Here is a 20,229-nt window from a genome sequence, read left to right as displayed (position 1 = left end):
AAATGGCGATCGGGGCTTTCTTGCGCAAAACTGCATCTAGATTGGCACGGACGCTTTTCCTCAAAAAGTGCTTTTGCGGAAAAGCATCCGTGCCAATCTAGATACTCTTTTCCGCAAATGCTTTTAATGGAAAAACTTTTCCATTAAAAGCATTTGCGGAAAATCATGCCAGTCTAGACGCAGCCCAGGAGTAAGGGAAGTCAAAGGAAGAGTGTTCTTCCTTCAACTTCCTGCTGTGTACACAGAGTCAAAAGCTGAATTAAGCTATTTCAACTTCAGCGATGCAATTCATATAGCTGAAGTGGCATAGATTAATTCGTCCTTTGCCCTGCAGTGTAGACATACCCTGAAAGTATTGAGATTTTCTGCTTTTAAACTAGATTTAAAGTTGGTGGTGTCCCTTTAGCCAGAGAGGCCATATGGAATTAACTAGGATTCTTGAATAAATAATATAAGGTGAAAAAAACAACATATGGGGTGACAATAAAGAATCCAGTACCTAGATTAGGCAGCCAGTGTTAAATCACTGGGCAAGCCATTTGTTTTAAAGGCACTGAGAGGCTAGTTACATGGACTGGCATGTTAAATGAATATGTATTTGGATTAATACTCCTTCATAAGAATGAAATAAATTAAGTGTAAAAGTGCATTTAAAGGCTGCTTAGGGTTTTAAAGGGCGCTACTGCTTCACTGAACCAGGTTGCCTGTTAAACAGTAAATCACTGGCTGGTCTGCTGTCACGCACATGTCTTTCCCCTCCCCCCAATACTGGCCTGATCTCGATACAAGGCGGCAGCTATCTACTCAGGCATTAGGAAACCGAATGAATTCTGAAATCTCACATCACAGAATCTTGGCGTGGCTTAACTTGCCAGAAGCTTAAATATTTACCTGTCTTCATTAATTCCACACATGCGGACTCTTTCATTGCTCATCCAGCTATGAACGTTGCTATACAAGGGAGTTGCAGAAAGCATGACGTCGTCTTAAAAGCGCTGCTTTTTCTTCACGGTTTTATATTCTATTAAAACAAAAGTTGAGAAGATTGGTCTAGGAAGCACAAACAGCACCGTGGAGCAGCCAGCCAAGCCTCCCTCCCGGTAATTAATAATGAATGCAGGATTGGTGTGAGGAGGGAGTTGCCTACGCTAAATGTTAAGGGAGATACCCTGCAATAAAGGAGCAAATTGAGGGCATTTATAGGTCAGAGGAGATGGATCTTTTCCCTAGTGCACAGCCACAAAATTAAGAACCATTCCAGGATATTGACAATTTTTTTAAAAAGTTTTACCAATGCGTGTAATTTGAACTAAGAAACGATTGGCCTGGCAAAGTCTACACCCATCCCCAAACATGCCCCGAAGCACTTTATGTACACCCAAATAAGGAGACACCCAGCACCCAGACAATGCATTTTAAACTGGAAAAAAATAATCTGCATTAGGAATATATAGTGCATTGTAATAATAAGTGTATAAGGTCTACATCAGCCACCCTGCTAAATGCTGAGAAAGCGCTGACGAGTTAAACGAGCAGTGCTTTCCCAAAAGGGATCTAAAGGAAAACTCTCTTCTAACCTTTGTACATGGGTTAAAAATAGCAAGTGGGCTGCTGAGCTCCCCACCCCTTGATTTGATTAAGCACCAACCCCTGATGGCTTTTGCATTGGAGCTGCTGCGAGTACTTTCAGTAATTCAAATGACGCCTGCTTACTCCAGGGAAAGAAATCATTAGCAGGCTCGCTGACAGAGTATTAGCAGTCCGAGAGAGTAGGCGCTGCGTGGTGCAGCAGCAAAGGCAGGTGAAAGGTAGCCGGATTGCCGCGTCCAGAGACAGAAGGGGGAATGCCTTTTCTTCCTTCCTTCCCTGCCTAACGCCATCGCCACCCGCATTAAATTCTAGTTTGCTGCATGAGTGAAGTGTCAGGACAAGCTGCGTTTTATTAACAGGATTATCGTGGCGCATGATTTATTCCAGTGCAGGATTTTAATTGCTCTTTAGAGGTTGAGTCGTTTCTTTTGACTGAGCTTCAGCCTGCATCCTGCTGTTAAATGCTGGGTTAATAAGTAGGGGGAGACTTTAATGCACAGGATATCCCTCAGCTCTTCCTCTCTTACAAAAATAGAGTCCCTCCAACGGGAGACACGATACTCTTTTTACACATGCACACAAGCCAGCAATGGATGGTTGACCACGGGGAATTTAATCCATAACGTTTCCCAAAGCGTACATGTTTCTCGCGTAAACTCATTTCCTTTGTCAGAGTCCACGATATGCAAATGATTACTTGGCTATTTAATAGGGGAAGAATCCCAGAGTGGGTTGAACATAACACTTTTCAGCCGTTCGATCAGGGAGCTTTGGAAAAGAAAACGGCAGGAAAGCTCTGTGTTCTCAAACATTTCCCCCCTTCCCCTCTTAGATTAGTCTTTTATGTAAAGCCTCACGCCTGGAACAAATGGATATTAATGAAATAGCATGTTCCCCCTCCTCCCTCCAGAATAGTGATCTTTCAATAATGAAGTCCACAAAAACTGTGGTGAGGACACAAAAAACCGAAGAGATGAGATAGCGCCCTATCATTCAATAGGAGTTATTTCACTGGAAAGACGGTTTCTGGACAGATTTACTGGTTTCCAGATGCACGGCTCGTAATGTTTTCAATAGAGAAGCAGCAGCAGCACGGAGAGAGTGATTTAGGGTTTTACAGACGGTTAGTAGCCGCCCCGTACGCTGCCTCATCTGTAAGGAATGGACACAAAGTCCAAATAGATAGGGGCTGTGTGTAAAGGGGGCCCACTGTTCTCCCTTTTATAAACTCAGGGCATGAAAAGCAGACTAATATTACTCATTAGCCGGATTGCTAATGCTCCTCGTTTCCTCGCTGGAAATGTATCATTAACATCAGCTGCGGTGCCTGAATTAAAGCCTGTCAATCCCCTGCCATTTGCAAATAATGAAATTCTAAAAATTATGTTCTCGGCTTCAAGGTTCACTCGCCGGATCCGGCAATGCGAGAGAACCAACTCAAAGCGCCCAGTAATAAGGCAGCCAACGCCCGAGAAGAAAAACCACCCTACTTTTCGCCTGCCAGCCAAGAATCTCTCCTCCTCCCAGCTGCACGAAGATTGCCTCAGGCCGAGGTGTCTGTGCCGGGAGGCTGCGTGCGGCTGGAAAGCAGCACAGACCTGCTACCGATCGCTTGCAAAGAAATATGTTGCCATCCCCTCTCCGAAGCAGCACTGCAATCCCCTGAGCGAGCGAAGAAACGTCTGCTCTCCCTCTGCTAGCCCCTCCGCGCCCCACACACACACACAATCGTTTCGCGTGTGCAGCTGAGCAGCTTCTAGAGGGCGTGCAATATTAATGCCCTCTAACAGAACTACACTGATCCCAGTTATCCTTTCGGAGCGGAGGGGGCAGGCGGTGGCGTTGCGATCGCTTTCGGGGTCGCGCTGCGCGGTGGATACCTACGTGTGTATTTATAATCGCCGCCCCGATGAACTTTTTGTGAACTGTTTAAAAGTGGAGGTCTGTTGAACAAACAGCGGCGCCACTGCCAGCCATAATTTCATTGCAACAAGCAACAGACTTTAACTCTTCCGCCTCCTTTCCCTCGGCGGACAAGAGGTCGCAAGATGTAGGCGGGTGACCCCACCGCCTTCGGGGTGGCTCCCTTCAGCGTCAAAAAAAGCCACACAAATCCCAGACAGAACCCCCTTAGCAGCAGGTAAATCCCTCTGAAAACCTCCGTCACTTCCACCAATCTCGAAGTACTTAATTCGAAGTGGGAAGGACACCTCCTGCCCTCGGCTGACAGCGGATCCACCCTCCCCGCGCCCTGGGCAGGCATGAATGAGGCCCCTTTGGTATTTTCCTCGGCGGATCGCCCCGCTCTCTAACCTGAAGCGCTGGCGGCCGCGATTCGAATCAAAAGGGAAATAAAGGACGCGTTTAAACCCTGCCCCGCCCAACTCGGATCCCATTTCCCGAAACATCCACGCCGCGACCGGCTATTTTCAAGCTGGTTGATTCTGTCCGGAGTCAGTCGGTGCGAAACCCCGCCGCCTCCGCACGCGAGTCAGCGCTGCAATTGCTGGCTGCTGGCGTGCAGCTCTCGTGTCCCTACCAGCAGAGACTGGAAAGCCCGTTCCCCCTCGGGGGCAGGAATTACCGATCGCTGCTCCACCAACTCCTCGGAAACTCGCCGCTGCCGGGGTGCCCAGCAGAACTCAGCCTAGGAGGAGCGGGCATGGAATTTCCTCCTGGGGGTGTCTGGCTGCGAGCGCCCTTTGGGGCTATATATAGAGCGTAAGACACACCGCTTCAGAGCAATGCCGGCACGTGAAACCAGCCGCGAAAAAGCGCTTTTAAAACCCACTAACCTGGCTCCAAGTGTGCCGCGGAGCTGAACCTTTGCTCTCTTGTCTCCCCCTCTCTCTCCCGCCCCCTCCCAGGCGTGCTCGGCTTACAGGGCAGCCCGAGGAGGCAGCCCCTGGTGCCCGGAACAGCCAGTTCCCGGCGCTCTCCGCACGCAGCCAGAGCTCCGCGCTGCAGAGACAGGCACAGACACACACAGCGCTGTTTGGGCATTTGATTAAAAAAGGGAAACGTTCGGGTCTCCCTCGCAACGTCAACAGACTTTTGGCAGCCATTGACGCCAGCAGCAGCAGCAGCAGCAAAGTTTTGTTAACACGCTCCTGGCTTGGAAACTAGCAAAACCCGATGCCGGGGGCCAGGCGAAGATGCCGCTCATTCTCGCCTCCTTGGGGAAGGAGGGGGGGGGCGCAGGGCAGCCAGCGCAAAGTGGTAGTGCCTTGCCCCTCCCACCGCCTTCCTCTGAGCCGCTATTGTGAGGACGTCTTGATTAGGAACAAGTGGAAAAGGTGAAAGCCGGATAAGGAAAGGAGAGGAAGCCCGGCGAGGGGCAGGCAGCTGCAGCGAGCCAGGAAGAGGAGAGAATGCAGCGGCGCATGAGTTCCCTTTTGGCGCCTTTACTCTTTCCACCTCCAGCTCCTTCTGGCAGCTCGCCAGTTTCCACTGCAAAAGCCACAGCCCCACCGTCAGTGCGATTGCAGATGGTCAGAAAGCTTCACGGGTTAAAGTCTACGAGTCATGTAGTAAGCAAGTGGCACCGACTGAATAAGAGAGAGTTAAACAAACAATCTGGCCTTCGGAAATGAAAACAGTGCAATAAGTAACTCCGTCCTGATAGTCTCCAGTTTGGTTTCAGGCCATAGGAATGATCGTTGCTAGATCTGTGATAATCCCTGAGAGAAGTGAAAAGTAATTTGGGATCTCTAGCAATGGACTTCGATTAGACCCCAAAATTATTCAGCCGGACTTTCATTTATAAAGCAGCACTCCTACAAACAGACAGCTGCTCATAAACGTGTTTTGTTACCTCGTTTCTCTTACACTTTTGGCTAATATATGTACAATTTACACAGAAGTCAGGTTTAGACATTACTTCAAAGACGACATAACACACAGTTTAGGATACCTAGTCGACAGCTTTGGCAACAGAGGTCCACTACTAGACAGGCGATTAAGGGGGGGGGGGTAAAAACAATACTCGGTATTTTTTGCAAGACGTACACAGCATCAGATTTGACACACATTTGGCAAGCCAGGTTAGGAAGCAGCAGGCTAAGTAGCCGCCGCATGGATCTGCGGATTAGAAAAAGAAGTTTGACCTTTACCCGGGACGTGTGGCATTTCATTTAACCATAAAGCTAAGTACAATGTGCCAGCTAGGTCTCTAAACCGATTTAAAATACATATTGAGTCATGCGCAACAAAAGTGCATTTCGGTTTAAGAAACACATACACACGAGGGCCGGTGTCTATTTTAAGATTTTAAAACAACCTCTTTCCTCTGCGTGTTGACTCCTCTTTCCTGCCGAAGCTCCCACACAGTCACGTGTAGCGAGGCTATCAGGATTTTCTACCGTGTAAACAAAACGCGGCGGAGCCATCTGAGGGCAGCCAGAGCTGCTACTCGCCATCAGCCACAGTGATGACAGTACAGGGCGGGGGTGCGCCGAGAGGGACTCCACCCACAGACAGACAGACAGACAGACGCTGCAGCCGCGGGAGGGGGAAGTGGGGAGGCAGAGATGACTGTGGGCTCTGTCTGCGGCTCTCCCGCTACCAGCGATTGGATTCGCGGGGGAGGGCAGCAAAGGGCAAGCCCCCACCCTAGGGGCAGACACAGAGGATCGAGGGGAGCAAGAGGGATTAGAGACGAAGGGGGGAAGGGTGTTTTCCACTGGCGCGAAGGATATGAGGAGCTCCCGGGGGCGAGGAACATGCGGAAAGGAGGGAGGCAGGCATTGAGTACTTGAGTCCCTCCACATTCACCGCCAGACACTGCCCCTCTGCCGGGGCCAGTGGGGGAGCCCTCCCAGCACGTACCCCTTCCTCTACGTCTATGCGTAACGAGGGCGCGGGTAGGGTGACCGCCGGGGACTCTCCCCGCCAGACACGCCCGGGAGACGGCAGAAGAGCAGCAGCTGCGCTCGGTTCACGTGCGTCTGCTGCGCTCGGTCTCTCTCGCGCGTCTGAGCCTGCCACAGAAAGTAACTCCGGCCGCAGCGCCTGCTCGTCCCACCCCACCCCCGACCCTCTGCGCTGCCAGGCGAAGCCGTGCCGCGCTCTCACCGCCATTTGCAAACAAAAGTTTTAAATTAATGATAAACCTGGGATCGGCGGAAGGAGGGGGGGGCGGAGGCCAACGAGGGAAAGTTAAAATGGCTGGCGATCCTTCAAATAACCCTGGCCGTCTCGCCCACGTACGTGACGGAGTCCCAGCTTTTTGCTTGCTGGCGCTGAGCCGCTGGAGACCTACCGCACTTATGCGAGGGGGAAACTCCGCGGCAAAAGGGGAGGGGAAGAGAAGCGCCCGGCTCGCTGGTGAGTTGACAGAGGTACGAACGTCTGCAGCTTTATTAGCCAGAGAGCTGGAGCCTGGGGCATATACTGGAGCCCCCGAAATGCTGCAGGGAGCTGGGAAGAAAAGAGGGTGGTTTTTTGGCTGAAACAGAAACACGGCTGGCACCTAAGCTTGGGTTGAGACGAGAACTGGCCGCCGCCACCCCCCCACACACACACCCCGCGGCCACCTTGTGAGAGTGCTAGAAGGGTCACCGCTGAAACGTGTACTTGGCAAGCGATAAGTGGCGACACCAGTTCCATTGCGCTTCTGCGGCTCGCCCCCGCCACACCATTTCCCTTGTGTGAATGGCGGAGCTGAAGCGGAAAAGGCTTCGGCTCCACGCGGGGGAGGGGGTTCTACAGTATAAATCGCGAAGGGCAGCTTCGCATTTCATCCTGCCGCCTCTCCAGCAGCGACATTAATAACGCCCCCACCACTCCCCCGGGCAGGAGATGACTGGGGAGAGAAGCTGCTAGGCGGATATGCTTGCAGAGACGGTAGTTTCCGCACCACACAGCACAGAGGCACTAGATCTAAACGCTTTTTATCGACAGCTCTTCGCCACCTTCTTGCTCCCCCCCTTCCCCCCAAGCGATAGTTTAGGCTCTCTTGTCACCGACCCCCTTTTCTGCATCTCTCACTTCCTAGTCGTCCGCGCCATTTTAGAGAGACACAGGAGCGAGGGTTTCCGCTGCAGCTGCCAGAGACAACAAGCAGCAGCCTAGCCTGAGCTGCGCAGGAGGAGGAGAAGTGATAGATACAGCCGGCCTGGCAGAAATGTGCATTTCAGGTAATTAAGCGAACATTGCATCCACCCAGCGGAGTCTCGGGGAGAAGAGAGCGCGCAGGGCCGGCCCCCCCCCACACACACACACACCCCTCATTAACCCTTCAGAGTCCTGCTCAGAGCTCTCCACATTGGGTTGATTTAGTATGGCTATTGCTTTTAAGAAACAAAAGGCACCTTTTAGCCACCTTTCCTTCCACACACGTCTGGCTTTAGCGAGGCTCGCTGTGCATATCTTAGCTCCCTTTTCAAAAGCATTTTCCATCCCACCCTTCCTCACTTATTTTGCCGACAGGAAACTTCAGGTTGGAAAATACTCCCCTCTTCCCTCCCCCCGAATAGATAAATCCGCCTTATTTCTGTGAGAACCGAGCGAAATGGTGCACTCATTTCCGCAGCATTATCGGGCTATAAATACCACCGTTCCGGGCCCCTTCGCCTCCCCCTTCCCTCCACAGCACTCCCCGTTAGAATGATTAATGGGGCATACGCCCTTGGTTTCTTCTGGTCGCCCCGGTCCACATTGCTTTCTCGCGCCGTCACCGGCTCACGCTGTACAGTACTGTGGGAGAAGCTCCGGCTTCTCTTCTTCTCCTCCCCCCCCGTATCCACAGGGGACGTTAGCAGATATTGATCACGGACGAGTTGATTTTGCATAATTGTGGCTGACAGTGCCTGTGGTTCCCTCATTTACAGAGCAACAGCTTTGAGAGGCTGATTGATTAGGAGCAGCCCCCTCCCCCCCGACAGACACAACCCATCACGGAGAGGAGGCAGTTTGAAGGCGATTCTCTCCGGAGAGTAAAGCAGCTCCTCATTATACAGCAAATGGCTGGCGCGCCGACAGCGAGATATTAAACTTGGTCCTCTGTCTAACGTTTTATCTAGCTTAACTAGCCTGAGATCCTTCTGCTCCCCCAGGACTCTGTCTATGCAACAAGGTGGGGGCTGCGGGGGAGGGGCTCAGCTGCACTGTCGTAGGCACAAATATACAGTTATATTCAGCGATCAGTTTAGGAAACGCGCTTGGGAAGTTAGAGCGGGGTATAAACAAACCAGTCGGCGTATGGTTAGCAAATACGTACGCGCCTCAAAATGTATATACTGTTTACAATGCTAATTTTTCCCCCGCATGGAAAATACTTTCGACTACTTCTGAAAAGCACTGAACATTTTCGAAAACAGTTATAAACAAGGAGCCACTCTCACATCCATATAAACCACTGGTCCCAAACCTCACATCATCTTCACCGGGAAGTTTAAAGACAGTTATCGTACAGCTTGCAGGTATGTGCAAATATCAGTCGTCTGATTTTACGTCTCTTGTTCGAACAGCAGACACGTACGTTTCTTACGTGAATCCGAAAGTTACTGTAAAAGCGAAGTCAAGCTTTCTCTACAAAGTTTGCGATGTTCCCCTGGGTTCGTACACCACTGTTGTAGGAAGACTGTCAGCCAGCGATCTCACAGGGAAACACTAAGGACCATTACAATCTATGCATTTTCATCTTAGAGCTCAGCACCGAAACAAAGCTCTGAAGCAACTGCCATGCAGATGGGCGGCTATGAATTTTTGCTGCTGCTTAGAGCTTTAATTACTCGCTCTTGATCCGTGGGACTACGACACTACACCGCCAAGGTTAAAATGCCCTGAACAGCTCTGAGCAGATGTGAGCGAGTTGGCAGACGCGCAAATGAGGTCTGCCTCTAAGCACGATAACAAGTGACTAATACATTGCATATCTCTGAAAGAAAATTATTTTTCTCCAATTTGCATTAGCTTTTTTTAAAGCCATTGACAGTCCCTCCACAGAGGCAGCAGCATAATCCTGAAAATACTGCTCCGTGACTTTAAAAATATTTGGAAGAGGTTGCCAGTGTTTTGGCGACGTAGACTTGTTTGTCTTTCCGCCTTTGCTTCAAGGCGAAACTAGTTTCGCAAGCAACTACAGAAATGGCATACCATGCATCATATAAAGAGATTAATTGATAGCATTGACGCTACGATTATTGAATTACTATTGGTGACTTCCACCATCAACAGCACATTATTCATACACACCCAAAAGTATATGGGGGGGGGGGAGGGGGAGGCAGAGAGAATTAAGAGACAAAGGCAGCGACCCTGAAACAAGTTATATCCGCTATGTGAAATTAAATCTTCCTGAAGAGTTCGAGGCAAATTGGGAACAGAGTTATAGCTTAGTTCGTGTGTAAAACCTAATTCTGTTGCAGTTAAAACTATCTAATTTGAAAATATAGGCTAGATCCTACAGTTCTTAATCATACAAAAAATTCCCTCTGACCTTTGAGAGACTCATGAAACCACGTGCTGGGCTTGGACACATAAGGAAACCTTAAGAACAGATAGAATCGGGTAGCGATTCTCTATTGAAGTTTAAAACATCCCTGTTTTAAGAGATACAACCTTCTGGGGCTGTTTTTGGCCCACCAGAGTCTAACGTTAGCACAGGGAGAGATTCCTGACAAAACACAGTTCATAGAATGCCTACAACTGATGTCAGGATAACAACTTTGTTTTACAGCAGTACCTGCATTGAAAACAATTCCATTTACCATATTGTTTTGAAAAATGTTGCCCAAGTTGCAGTCATCTCACATTATCATTTGAGTCTTAGGGAAATTCAGGTCATCACCCCGCATGTACAATCCCTTGCACATAGGGCCTGCTTTTCTTTTTACAGAAATCAAGAGAAGCTTTGCTATTGCCTTCAATACGATCTGGCCCTGTTTATGTAGATTTCAACACCCTCCTACTTCCAGGAAAGGGAGCACTGCTTAGTCGCAAACACTCCTTCCCGCAAAAACAAAAACATGGAGCTGGTTTAGGTTGTTGGCGGTGCATCTACCTTTGCTGACTGTCAGGACAGAATTTGACCTCTAGACTCTCTCTCAAGCTTTAGAAAAGGGAAATATCTGTATAGTCTTGTTTTAGCGAGACCCTCTACTCCAGGAAAAGCTTTTCTCTTACAGGTGTATTATTCAACTGCGAGATCAAGGCGTCTATCTGAAATTTAGCCCAAGGATGTGCACACAAGTTATGTTGAGGGGAGGGGGGAAAAAATCACAACTCTCGCGAATTATTACATTAAAAAGCAACACAAAACCCCACGCTCATTAGTTCTTAATCCGCGCGGCCGCTGTCTGTGCGAGCGCTCTGAAGTGCTACTGCTGCCTGCATAGTGAGAGCTTTGTTGTAGGTGCCGAAGAGGCGCGGGCTACTCGCGCTCCGCAACAGCTGTCACATTATTTGCACTAGCTGTAAACAGCCTTCACATTCTCCCCCAGCGCTCCCCCCCCCCCCGCATAGTTAAATCCAGACTAACAATCCACAGTTCGAGATCAAACCAACAACAGCAGCATTGTGTCTGCCTTCAGTGCCGTACCAGCAACTACTGCAGCTGGTTCAGTCCAAACAAGGTACCCCCTCTACCCTACTCCTACGGTGGAGAGAACCGTGCTTGTTGGCAGCCGATTTTTCAAACATCTTGCGGCTGTCCGATACAGTGGGGCTCCTTTTATTAAATTTTCCCCACCAGACGACATTTCGGTTTTTCTCCACTCCAAGAGACAGACCGAGCACACACACGTCTTCTCGACAATCACGTTTGGTCACAACTTCAATTGTTTCTTATTTCCGGTTAAAAGAAGCCCCTGAAGTACAGCTGCAGCTTTGACTTTCTCGTGTTAAGTACGCCGTGCCACTCGCTACGTCTCGGTCATTGTAGCGTTTGAAAGCTTAAGTCCCCCTCTTCTCTTGCAGAAGTTTCTTGACTGAATGGATACTGCTAACTGCCCCCATGGGGGTGGGAGGTGACGACAAGTTTCCTGTATTTTCTATTAAACTGACATTCCATAATCGTCGGTATCCGAACTCGCCTTTAATTAAAGTGTAAATCTCGCTTTGTGACTCGAGATAGTTTGGTTAAAGTTTCCGTATCATGAAGGCCTATAGCAAATAACCCTCTTTCTCTGCATTATATTACCAAATCTACATAATGGACCATTCCAGATGGCTTTGCTCAGGTTGGTATCCGAAGTGGCTTCAGCAGTAAAGCAACTCAGATTTGACAATTTAAAATCTAATCTGTTTGCTTTTAGTTTAAAGTAGAAAATGAAACGGCTCCCCTCTCATATTTACACGAGATTCTTAGGTTTCTTGCATCCCTCCACCTCCCTACTCCTTTGACCTCCACACATACATTGATTATCCCACGATGGACATCCCTTATTGTCCCAAACACTTGAACGGGAAAATTAGTTTACTTTCTATCTCAATATATCCCGTTAAAATAAACTGACACCTCCACTGAACCCACTCAAGTCTTAAGAATGTTTCTAAACTAAATCTTAAATCATGCACGGGCGGTTTCTCTTTTCCTACTTTAAAATCTATTATCCTGATGCAAATCAGATTTTACTTGTTTAATTGTTGTACAGAGTATTTCACAACACATTAGCTATAAACTGCCTGCTCTCAGAGATTACACTTATGCTAGTATCTCTCCTATTCTGTGTCAATTCTCTAATGCTAAGGGAAAGGAAGACAGCATTCTGGGTTAGAAGGGACCTTTGGTTTGACCCAGTATGGCCGTTCTTGTGTTCTAAAAGTGGAGATTTCGCTAGAACTGACAAAGTATATTTCCTCCCTTCAGTTTATTTTTAGCAACATTAAATACGATTAACTGGAGTGCAGATCTTTACAGAAACGTGTATTTATCCAAGAGTTTAAAAAATAATTATATTTGAGAGAGGTCATGAGAACCGGTACCCAAATGCACAATATATACCTCCCGGATGAACAATGTATAGCTTTGTGACCTGCTGCAAGAAGAGATACGATTTTTCTGCTTTGTTTTAAAGAGCATTTTCATTTTGCCCCTATTATTGCTTAAGATTATCGTTTCTCAAGGCAGGTAAGTAGAGGTACTACTGACGTGATCGGTTTGCACTGAACTTCCCAGCTTGCCCTAGGTATTTGCAGGTTGGTGGCGTCGACTATTCATTGCCTGTTCGGATCTAAAAATCTGCTTGCTTGGTAAAACCCATTGCTAACAAAACAATGTCAGCAAAGGCTGCAATACATTCTTGTGAGAGACCAGCGATTCGTGCCTACTGAAGCTCTTTTAGCACAAAGGCTTTTAGAGGAAGAAGAGAGAGAGAGCGAGGGAGGGGAGAGAGAGCTCTCGTGTTTCAGGGCTGCTGTCCCCTGGGAACCAAGAACCAAGTGTAGCTTCAATCAAATGCTCACTTCTCCTCCGGGAGCTCAGTAGGAAACCTGATCTCACTAGCTTATGCCTGCCTCCATGCATATAGGCTTGCTTTTCTTTCCTACCAGCAATTTGTATAGAGAGAGCCAATACAGTTTATTGAAAATGCGATCTCATAGTAGTGGGTCTACAGTTCTTTCTGTAGCTAAAATAAGACAACCTTGAAATGTCTGCTCAGGAGAGCACTCTCCTTTTCTCCACACCTCACTAAAAGTGATAGTTTAAAACTCACATCTCAGTTATTTTCTTTCCCGACTACATCTACTTTTCTGACTTCAGCTAACAACAGATACTTTAGCAACTGCTACTTTTTAACGGATCCTTTGAATGTCAAGTCACACAGCCATTAACATGTTTACCATTAAACACAATACAGCTGCTTTTTTTGTTTGTTTGTTTAAAAGGCAGGTGTACTTTGGGTCATACTAATGACAGAAAAGGGTATAGCTGAAGTCTGCTTCATCCATGCCTATGCTAGCCATCCACTCAGGCTCTGGGGCCAGGCTGTGGGAGCTCAGATCTTGCCGGGTTCCACAGAGATGTAGGCCTTGCCTATGCTAAAATGGATGAAGCAAATGTTGGCCACATATACATTAGATCATTGTCTGGACCAGGAGAAATTAAGAACGTAAGGGGAAGACCAGTTCTTGCTGCATAATATGGTTTGATCTACCCAATACTGTGCTTGGAACTGGGAAATGTTATGTCCTCTGATTTTACAGCCAGGCAGACTTTGGAAAGCAAAAACTATATGGGGCTCTTTTGGAGTACTAAATTAATATTTCTATGGTTAGTTGTGCTAATGAAGCCCCTATATGAATATGTAAAGTGTTCTGATTGACATATTTGGAGATGTATTTAAAATATACTGCTTCCTGAGGGGCCAATTAAATTTGGCCCTAACAATTTATAATGGCTGGGAGTGACATGTTACAAATAGTTCCACAATGAGGACTAATATATTTGGATATAGAGATGAGTGAGGTGCAGAGATTCAGAATGCAGTTTGTATACAAGCACATACTTCTGTTCAGAACATTTTCATAGGCACACTGATACCCGGATTATAAGTGATTTTACATACCCACCTAAATTTCAATAATATGACTAAAAGCATGTTACAGTGTCTTAGTAATAAAATGTGCATTAAAAGATCCCTATTTCTATGGATTCAGACTCTACAGCAATCGTGGGTGGATTGAAGATCCCTGGTGGTACCTATCCAGAATTATAAGCTATCATATGGAAGATGTTTGTGCCACAGCAGCAGCAGATCTTCTAGTGAAAATGAGTTTGTTGCTGTCTTATAATGCCATTAGAAAAAAAATTATGAATTAAAAGCAATACTGAGAGTCTACCTGTCAGTCTATAATGCATGTCCCTGTGCCTATATGCTACAGTATTTAACACACACACACACACACACACACACAGTTGAGGTTCAACTAAACAAATGAAACTGAATGAATTTAATTCTTCCCTCCTTCCTTTTGCGTTCACAAAAGAAACTCCACATAAGTAATGGTTTTGTTTGGATATTAGTTTTAACACAAGGCATGAACCTAGCTGTAATTTTAATATTTTCTCATAACTATATAGGCAAAATATCTATAAGGATTACAGGCAGTCCCCGGGTTACATGGATCCGACTTACATCGGCTCCCTACTACAAACAGGGTGAGGCAACCCCGCACTAGCTGCTTCCCCCCAGCAGACCAGGGAGATGCGAAGCTAGCGCCCCCCCACCCCAGCAGACCAGGGAGACGTGGAGCGGCTTTTCTCAGCAGACACCGCAGCTTGAGAATAAAGGACTGAGGGAAGTGAGGTGTGGGAGAATAAAACTGAGCTCTGGAGAAATGTTTGGCTAGAGTTTCCCCTACAATATGTACCAGTTCCGACTTACATACAAATTCAACTTAAGAACAAACCTACAGTCCCTATCTTGTACGTAACCCGGGGATTGCCTGTAGTGCCTGTACTGTAGAATTACTCAGTGGTTGGCCTTGCACTTGCACACACACACACACACACACACAAAATGAAAACATTCCTAATTATTTCAGAGAACTGATTTCCTCAATTGTCCAGATTTTTAAAGCTAACACAAACCCAAGCATTTTGGAGTGTAAAACTATTTAAAGGCTAGTGTCAATGAGTGATTATGTTCCAAAGTATTTTAAAGGAACACTTAGAATAAGAGATTAATCTATTTTTAAAGTTAATTTATTTAAAAAGTTGTAACAAAACTTACAAGTAACTTACAAGTAGCAGTATTGACACATGTATCCACTAAAACACATTGAGACATCTCCAAAAGGAATGACAGCATATGGCTTTGATGTTATTGCTGTTTTCAGTAACAAGATCATTCTACATGTTCACCAGGCATATTTTAAGGGGAAAGTTGAATTTGTGGCCTACTTGATAGAGCATTGGACTGGGACCCAGTAGACATAGCCTCTAATTCTCTGTCTTCCACTGAGTGACCTTGGGCAAGCCACTTGAACACTCTTGCCAGAGTTTCCCCAACTGTAAAATGGGGATAAGGATATTGACCTTTTTGTAAAGCACTTTGAGCTCTACTTATCCAAATGCTAAACAAGAACTAGGTATTATTAAAAATGATCTTGCTAATACTAAATCAAGGTGATAAATCATGCATGAACTATTTACTGCAGCGAGTGCTGGTACAGAGCAGAACTCCTAGTCCACTCTCTTTCCTAAGGGTCATACTCAACTATACGAAGAATATCCAGTGTATTTGATGGATTTTGTACTATTTACTTTAATTGTCCTATCCAAATTTAAAGAGGTTTAACTTGTAAACCCTTTGTTGGGTTTCATTAGTGTGGAGAAGTGGAAGGTAAAAATAATATACATTTTTAAAAAATGATCACTGTTTAAGGTATTTACATTCCACTTTCTAAGAATATGTAATTTTTTTAAGTGACTAGCAATGTAAACATCTTTCCTCTCCAAGTTTCACAATTCTTTAAACTCTGCCCTACACTTTAACAGGTCTTTTAGTTTGCACCTAGACAATAAATTTAGTTTAATTTAGCTTCCGGTCTTTAATTTTAGCAGGTCTCTTCTCTGCATGCAAATCAATATGGCAATTACCATCTAAAAGCTCGCCCAGCCCCGGGTCAATGTAAATTGATCATTGTCCGCCTTCTACAAAATAACACCGGGAGTCTGTGGTGCATAATGAGATTATACTGGAAACTGTCTTTCAGATCACAAATTATATTTTATGCTGTCAGGGTCTTCTCCAAGCAGACTTCCTTGCATGCCTAATCACAGGGCACCAAATCTATTAATACAGAAGGTAAATTTCACACTGAAAAACAGCATCACCATAATCCCAACATCGTAGTATACATTTGCTATTTCTAAATATATGTAGAGGCACATAGCACTGCAAGAATCTTAAATTGTCCCACCAGCGTGAAAGAGATAGAGTACAGGAAAATCTTAATATTAGCTGAAGACTGTTTTGTTGTCCAGAAAAAAAAATAGAAGAGTCTTCTGCAAATTCAATAAACTTTTCTAAAGGAAATATTTTCTGTGAGCTGGTGGCCTTCTTGTTCTCACTCCCTAACTATTCACATTAAAAGGTGCTACCCACGACAGAAAAATCTTTGTGAAACATTAATTAACTTTTGCTTGAAAGATTGTTCTAGCTTCTGGCTAAAGGTTCAAGTCCTGGCAACTGAAGAGGTCTGATAGAAAGGTTGATTCAGAGTAACACTCCCGATAAGCCTCTTCGGTGAAAGGACACAAGGATTAAATGTAGCTAGCGCTGCTCACGGACAAGGGAACTCCCCCTATCTGCAGATGAGGCCTCCTCTTCCTCATTACACATACACACACAGTGAGAGCTTTCCGATATAGTCTGGCTCGCTAGAAAGAATCTACTTGATCTCTGAGTGATTAGATTACTGCAAAAAGCAAGCAGCATAACATTCATCCTAGCTACTACTTTTTTTAATCACGGTCAGTTTGAGAAAATGTGCCCACACTGAAACGTACTACAGAAGTAGACGGAAGAGACAGTATCATACGCCATTCATGTAATGAAGTGTATGGAGCTTTCCAAGTCTTATAAACAAATAGTTGAGTGGCTTTTTGTGAACATCAACTGAAATTAAAGGGCCTGAGTAAAATAGGAATTAACTTCCTTGTCGAAGAAATTACAGCATTATTTACACCCCCTACTAACTATCCCAGCCTTTAGACTAAATTAGTTCTTTAATCACTCAATTTTTGAAATTGTAAAAGGTCTTTGCGGAAAAAAATAATAGGAAATAAAGTCTAAATTATAGATTTTCATGTGAATATTGTTTAATTTTTTTAAATGGCGACCGTACATTTGTAATGACCACAAGTTGTGGACCACTGGGATTTTAAAGCTTGTGTGTGGGTTTTGTAACCCAGGACTAACCAATAATGCTCCACCAGTGATTCTACTGAATGCTCAAAATATTAGCTTAGAATGGCCTATGGGCCTTCCCAATTTTTAAAGCTCCTGTTTATGAAGAAAGTGGACTTTTGGGGACATGTTTGTTAGGAATTAGCCAAATCCCAAGGCAGCTGTAGAGTAGGGGCCATCCTGGTAGAGAAGGGTAAGGACTCAATGCACATGGCCTGTGCTCACCAGTGAAGTATACACTCCAGATAGGAGAAGTATTTTAATAATCATTCAAGACACTCGAATTTGGGCCCTCCTCTCACACATTTTAAGTATCCCTTTAGCATTAGAATAACCTCAAAAATCGTCTGTGGGGTTTATTATAGACTTAAATGGAGGAGGTTATTTCAGTTACGTCTCCAGGTTCTTGGCTTGGTTTTCATGGTAGGGAAATTGAGCAGGGTCTACTGGTACTCGTCTCTATTAGATATGCAACCAATCTACCATTTCCGGTGTTGCTTCTATCTAATTAGAGATGTATTTAGATGTGAAGTGTAAATAAACGCGAAGCTGCCTGCTGCCCTGACTCCTCGGGAATATTTCCAATAAGGCTGGAGCGCCCGGAGCCAGGGCTCAGACAAAGAGGAATGAGGATGGTCTGCGCTGCAGGCAAATCCAACACAAACCAGCTTTTATCTACGGCTCTGGAGCCTTAACTCCTTTTAATCTGCACCGCATAGACTTGCGCGGCACGATCGCCTGTATTCCTCTGACAATGCCTTATTACAAAAGGGAAACCCAGACGCCACTCAAAGGAACCCAAACAGGAACGGAAGCCTTATTCCCTGTTTGCCTTTTCGGGCCACGAGGTATGACCCGCCCTGTGAAGTCCGCTGTGCTTCAAAACAAGCTAAGGTAGGTTTGCGTGCCTTTCTGTGTACACATTAAACAAACCGAGGGCAGCCCGGAGCTATAAAACAAAGTCGCCTCCCTCTCCCCCTCCCCTCTTTCCAGCCCCCACCTTCAGGTCGTTAGGGCCTCGGGCCGGGAGGGGAGAAGTTGATCTGATCTGAAAAGCTCTCGCGGAAACTCGCTTTCCTTTCGGTATTCGGCCGGAGAGGCTGTGACTCTCCGCTGTGGGTTTTCCAGCGTGACCCGGGGGAGGGGGCGGAGAGAAGAGATGGGGAAACGCTAACTGCGTGCTTCGCTCGCCTGCTCGCTCGCTCTCTCTCTCTCTCTCGCGGGGCCCCTTCCACGCCAGACTCAGGCTGTGCGCCTTTGGTGCGGGGCCAGACACACACACACACAATCTGACACGGGGTTAACGCGCCCCTCGGAGTTTCTAAACAGAGGAAACTTCTGGGAACGAAATAATCTGGCAGTCGCCTCAAACTCTTTTCCTGTTGTGGGAAACAGCTCTTAAAACGCGGTTAGACACATGGAGCAGGACCACGATCCTCAGCGTTGTCCCCTTTCCCTCCGGCCTCATTTGAATCGCTTATCCAGTTCTTTTCACCACACCAGCCATCTAGTTTTTCCTCATCTCTAAGGGTTAACAAAAATATCGCGGTGACCTTTTCCTTTCGGTCTCCCCCACTCTTCCTTTCAGGCTCCGGTTCTTGAGCTCGCAGGGAGCCTGAACGGCTGTCTAGACCGATCTATCACAGACGGACAAACAATACCAGGAGAAGCCCTTTCCCGATCCCTCAGCCTTCGCCACTCACCTTATAAATGGCGAAGGAAATAAAGAAACAGTGTCCGCAACATAATCCTTCACTATACATTTGTAGCCTTCAAAACAGCCCACCTTCATGCCTGACAAATAGGATTTTGTCTGCTCTTTTAGCGTTTGCTACGACGAAACACTTTTTTATATTCCACGATCACAACACTTAGCTCCAAGTGTACGGGCCTTCCCCGCCCTCCGAGAACCACCAGCTCCCCAATGAAAGAACCTATTAACCTGAAAACGTGAATGTTTCTTCATGACGCCCTTTTCACACCCATCTATAGTCAACCGAAGTGCTGTTCTGTCTCTAGCTCTCCCTAGGAGTGGCCTATTTAAGAGGTATGGTAGTAGATGGAGGTCCAGTCCTGCAAAAAGCTAGGGAACAGCTAATGAGCAGCGCAACTCATTGATCCAGGCCATACTTCCTAATTAACTCTCAGTCACCTATTTGTGATAGCAATTCAAAGAGCTGAACTAGGAACAAGCTGTAACCTCAGCCTGAAAACACACACATCTCTCCTTCCCAACAGCCCTAAAAGCAGTTAAGCTGCCCATTTCCCTGTCTTATCAGAAAAAAGAAACGGCGCCTTCCACTTAAACTAAAAAGAAAAGGGACCCGCGTACACCAAGGCAACTGCATCGAAAGCTGGCCAAACATGTAAGCACGAACGTCTCGGGGAAGAAGCTACATTAATGGACTCGCGTGACAGAAACAGCCAGACACGATTCTCCAAGGTGAACAGCATGCAAACGTTCTGCGATGGTGGGGGGGGGGTGCAATTCTGTTGGCAGAGCTGAATTAAACACCTAGTAACAATTGATTTCGGTGGCTAGTGTCTCGTTTCCAACGCCACGGCAAGAAACACTCAAGACTGCACTTAATACAACCGTATGGGGAGGTTTCCTCCTTTTTATCTTTGTTCCCAGATCGTACTAGTAGGGTCGGCTACGCAGCCCTTTACCAGTGCCCACTTTATGGGGAGCGATGATCACTTCATCACGAAAAAAGTTAATAAAGCCTTGAAACAACCAGACTTTGCTACCAGACTGTAGGCGGGCTAGGCTCTTTTCGTG

The 20,229-nt window shown here is 46.4% G+C and overlaps 1 protein-coding gene and 1 long non-coding RNA gene across 14 annotated transcripts in view; one reads left to right on the top strand and one right to left on the bottom strand.

Moving 5' to 3' along the window:
• Positions 1–20,229, bottom strand: part of BCOR (BCL6 corepressor) — a 107,236-nt gene that overhangs the window by 54,416 nt on the left and 32,591 nt on the right. For 9 of the 12 annotated variants that reach the window (XM_006133942.5, XM_014578961.4, XM_075913237.2 and 6 more), the window contains one exon: positions 892–1,021. In XM_006133942.5, coding sequence (XP_006134004.1) covers positions 892–977 — 86 coding nt within the window. In that variant the 5' untranslated portion in view covers positions 978–1,021. Of the gene's footprint in view, positions 1–891; positions 1,022–3,080; positions 4,344–4,385; positions 5,844–5,869; positions 6,003–20,229 lie in introns of those variants that run through there. The other 3 variants (XM_006133945.5, XM_006133943.5, XM_075913216.2) reach the window with 3 other exon arrangements.
• Positions 6,743–11,660, top strand: LOC102457994 (uncharacterized). 2 transcript variants are annotated; one of them, XR_001369001.4, is made up of 3 exons: positions 6,743–6,929; positions 7,586–7,727; positions 8,421–11,660. It is a non-coding gene; the product is annotated as an uncharacterized LOC102457994 (long non-coding RNA). The 2 variants fall into 2 exon arrangements; XR_012898367.2 differs by having other exon boundaries at positions 6,749–6,915.

This window comes from Pelodiscus sinensis, chromosome 1 (assembly GCF_052426305.1).
Source record: "Pelodiscus sinensis isolate ZL-2025 chromosome 1, ASM5242630v1, whole genome shotgun sequence".
Taxonomy (NCBI): Eukaryota; Metazoa; Chordata; order Testudines; family Trionychidae; genus Pelodiscus; species Pelodiscus sinensis.
Note: the sequence above shows the minus strand (reverse complement) of the source record. Positions and strands in the feature narration are given on the sequence as shown.